Consider the following 4,082-nt stretch of genomic DNA (forward strand, 5'->3'; position numbering starts at 1 on the left):
AGCGGCTCTACACATGAACTCCAGCATTGACTACATTGTTTGTGTACACAGAGTTTACTAAAAAGAAAGGTTTTGTACGGCTCACTTTATCAGTTAGTGTTTCCGGTGGCTGGAATTTTGTCAGTCAAAAGTAGTCGATCTCCGAATGCAGCGTAACATGAGGAGAGTAAAGATGGAAAGCTCCTAAAGCTTGTTGCTCATGGCAATATCTCATGGAATCAAGTTTTAGGCGCTTTCCAACTTTCCTCATGTTACGTTGCATTCGGAGATTGACTACTTTTGACTGACAACATTCCAGCCACCGGAAACACTAAAGTAAGTCGTATATAACCTTTCTTTTTAGTAATGAGTCAATGCTTAGTCAATGCTGGAGTTCATGTGTAGAGCCCCTGGTGGCACAGTTTCATGTGTCAAGCCTTAGCAATTTTGATGCTATCATTGTAGTGCCCCGTGCACTCCCATTCAAATTTTTTTTAACGAAAATACAATCAAACTTAAAAGTGGAGTTTCCATTATAATGATGCTTTTACACGAATGTTTGACTCGGGTAGATTAACAAAAAGAGCCTAGGTTCGATATTGGCGAGAGTTATCCTTTAACCTGCGTTGAAAAACATGGATGTGGATGCCGTTTAAGAAGATTAATTCTCAACATTTAATATGGCCTTTCAAGAATAACACCAGCAAAAAAAAATTATAATTATATATAAATTTATTTATTTATTTTCCAAATTTTATTTTATTTTTGCTTAATCAGTATTTTGTCTTATTTCCCAGTCAAAATGGTTTACCTTATTTGATATGAATCATATGCATTTCTTATTTTTGATATTTCCTTCCTCCTTTCCATTTCTAATCAACGAAACACACAACACTCGCATCTGCTCACCGATATCTGCTGAATCTCACTCTTGGAGCTTGGGATCGGGAAGGGTTGGCTGTGGCACACGTTTCCTCCCTGATTCCTCAAAGCATGCAGAGGATACGGGACAAACATCTCCTCCTGTTGGACACGCAGGGACAAGGGCTGACTGCCATGTTTGTTTATCCGTTTTAACAGTTTCAGAGCAGTACCACACACACACACACACACACACACACACGCACACACCACTTCAGGTGGTAGAAAATTCTTCCTTATAAATATCTGAAGGGAGATTTGAAATGAGAAATGAAATTATACAGATGTTCTCTGCAGGTTTTCCCACTGAAAAGAGACAATCCACCTAAGAACAGTGAAATCATCTAACAAGACTGATAGGCATCTCGCAGTGTTTATAATGAGTCTGATTATTCATTAAGATTACAGTCTCATTAATTCAAAGTCATGCACACAGCCGGCAATAATGAGGCTAGGTTGATTAAATGAGACAGAATAATGACATTAAATGAAAGAAACTTGCTATCAGTCTGGCTAATAATATCTCAGCTGATGAGATGAAATGAAATTGGTTATCTGATTTTGAGTAAAAAAAAAAAATTAAGAAGAAGAAAACAACAACAACAACAAGTATCACTTTATTCCGGTGGTCCCCTTTAGACATTCTGTTGACTATAGGCCTACGTAACATTGCACGGTAACACTTTATTTTACATATGTTACATGTACTTATAGTTGTAATAAGAGTAAATTATGCATACTTACTGTACATGCAATTAACCCTCAACCAATCCTAATCTACCCTAACCCTATTAATTATTATTACCCAGTACTTAAATATGTAATTACACTATAACAATGACACCTTAAAATAAAGTGTAACCCATTTCACTTATTCTACTAACCGGAACCATAACCTAACAATACACTAATAATAATAATCATGTTGATTATTATTATTAATAATAATAATAAAGGGGACCAACAAAACAAAGTATGACCAAAAGCATGCATGCAGATTTGCAAACTATAACGGTAACACTTTACAATACGGTTTCATTAGTTAACTACATTGATAGCATGAACTATGAACTGCACTTCTACATTAATCTTAATTGATGTTAGTTTGTAAATTAATACATTATTAAAATCAAAAGTTGTATTTGTTAACATTAGTTAATGCACTGTGAACTAACATGAACAAACAATTAACATCTGCATTTTAACTAATGTTAAGAAAGATTAACAAATACAGTAACACATTTATTGATCATATAGTTCACGTTAGTTAAAACATTAAATAATGTTAATAAATGAAACATAAAGTGTTACCACTATAACTTCATATGCTGTTATCAATAATTTTATATGTTGTAGAGTTAACAGTAAATATCAATAGACTTTGATTGATTGATGGTTCACTCACAAAAAGAGTGCACGACTCTTCAGACACACGGTAGATGAGCTCTGCATGTTGGATGACACGATCGAGAAGTTTCTCTTGAGAGATTGAAGTGCAGTGTGTGAGAGATCCGGTCTCGTCCTTACAGTCCAGAGGAACGGCGTGAGAAACCCAGAAACGCCAGAGCGACACACAACACAGCCAGACCTGCAGAACTAATGAAACACACACACACACACACACACACACACACACACACACACACACACACACACACTGTAACAGAGTAATGCACTGCTACACACATGCTTTGGCAAGTCTGTTAGGCTAATAAGCCTTAGAAATATTTACTTTCTGTAGATTTCACATTTCATTGCGTATTTGAAATATGTTTAATAAGCGAGCACTGTTTTCTACACAAAGCGAATGCATTTCTTCAAGGCTATTGCTCTAGGCAGATTTCCTTGCGAAAAAAAAAAAAACCCTAATAAAGATCTGGAGTCAATGTACCTTTAACCCTGTTCATTTTGCAGAGATGTTTCTATAGCCACTTTGCTGCATTAGAGACACACACTGCCTTTATATAATATTCTCAGAGATACATATATTCATCAACTCTCCTGCTTCAGTGTAAGAAGAGACGTGGCCTTCTCTTCAGACTCCTTCATATGCAGGCCTTTAACCTGAGATGTGACCGATACCTCGGAGAATACGAGATCGAGTAAAGCCACTAAAAATAATACAGCTTTTTATTAATGAATGGGAAGTTACTAAAAATACAGCTTTCCAATACACTGGCAATTTATTTATAGTTAAGCTACAGTCTTTTGGCTTGCTTAGTTGGGGACATGTAATATTCAGCAATATTATTAATCTGCTTTACTTAAGGTGGACGATAACGCATTTTTCTTCTAGAAACAACTTTATTGTATTATGTTCATGTTATCACTGTGAAGCTGCTTTGATACAATCCTTATTGCGCAATATAAATAAAGGTGACTTGACTAGAGTCAAGCTATACTTTTAAACAGTAGGACAATACGCAGTCTGTTATAGACTACAAGAATATGCTTATACTGTACTGTATTGTAACATATGTCATATAGGTTATGTTTATATTTAAAACCTACTTATGTTTTTGTTAATAACAATACATTACTTTTTAAAATAACAATGAACTGCTTAAATGTTTGGGGCCAGTCAATTTGTTTTTGTTTATGTATTTAATACCTTTAACATCACAAAAGTAAATTACATTTAACAAATTGAAAGCTTTTTTAAAGTGTAATAACATTGTATTACACTGTACCTTTGATCAAATAAATGCAGCCTTGATACTTGCTTAAGTGCATATATAGATAGGCCTATATTAGAAAAGAAATGAGGAGAGATGAGATGATGAGATGAGATGAGATGAGATGAGATGAGATGAGATGAGATGATGAGATGAGATGAGGAGAGATGAGATGAGATGAGATGAGATGAGGAGAGATGAGATGAGATGAGATGAGATGAGATGAGGAGAGATGAGATGAGATGAGATGAGATGAGGAGAGATGAGATGAGATGAGATGAGATGAGGAGAGATGAGATGAGATGAGATGAGATGAGATGAGATGAGATGAGATGAGGAGAGATGAGATGAGATGAGATGAGATGAGATGAGGAGAGTTGAGATGAGATGAGATGAGGAGAGTTGAGATGAGATGAGATGAGGAGAGATGAGATGAGATGAGATGAGGAGAGATGAGATGAGATGAGATGAGATAATGAGAGGAGAGGAGATGAGATGAGATGAGAT

The 4,082-nt window shown here is 35.5% G+C and overlaps 1 protein-coding gene across 1 annotated transcript in view; it reads right to left on the reverse strand.

Annotated features, from left to right (window-relative positions):
* smtla (somatolactin alpha) overlaps positions 1-3,694 on the reverse strand; it is a 6,262-nt gene extending 2,568 nt beyond the window's left edge. The window contains exons 1-3 of the mRNA XM_079621230.1: positions 3,591-3,694; positions 2,306-2,496; positions 889-1,002 (exon numbers count right to left, since the gene is read on the reverse strand). Of these exons, the coding sequence (XP_079477356.1) occupies positions 889-1,002; positions 2,306-2,496; positions 3,591-3,633 (348 nt within the window). The 5' untranslated portion in view covers positions 3,634-3,694. The remainder of the gene's footprint in view (positions 1-888; positions 1,003-2,305; positions 2,497-3,590) is intronic.
* Positions 3,695-4,082: the final 388 nt, after the last annotated feature.

The sequence above is a fragment of the Phoxinus phoxinus genome, assembly GCF_949152265.1.
Source record: "Phoxinus phoxinus genome assembly, chromosome: 8".
In the NCBI taxonomy this organism is placed as follows: Eukaryota; Metazoa; Chordata; class Actinopteri; order Cypriniformes; family Leuciscidae; genus Phoxinus; species Phoxinus phoxinus.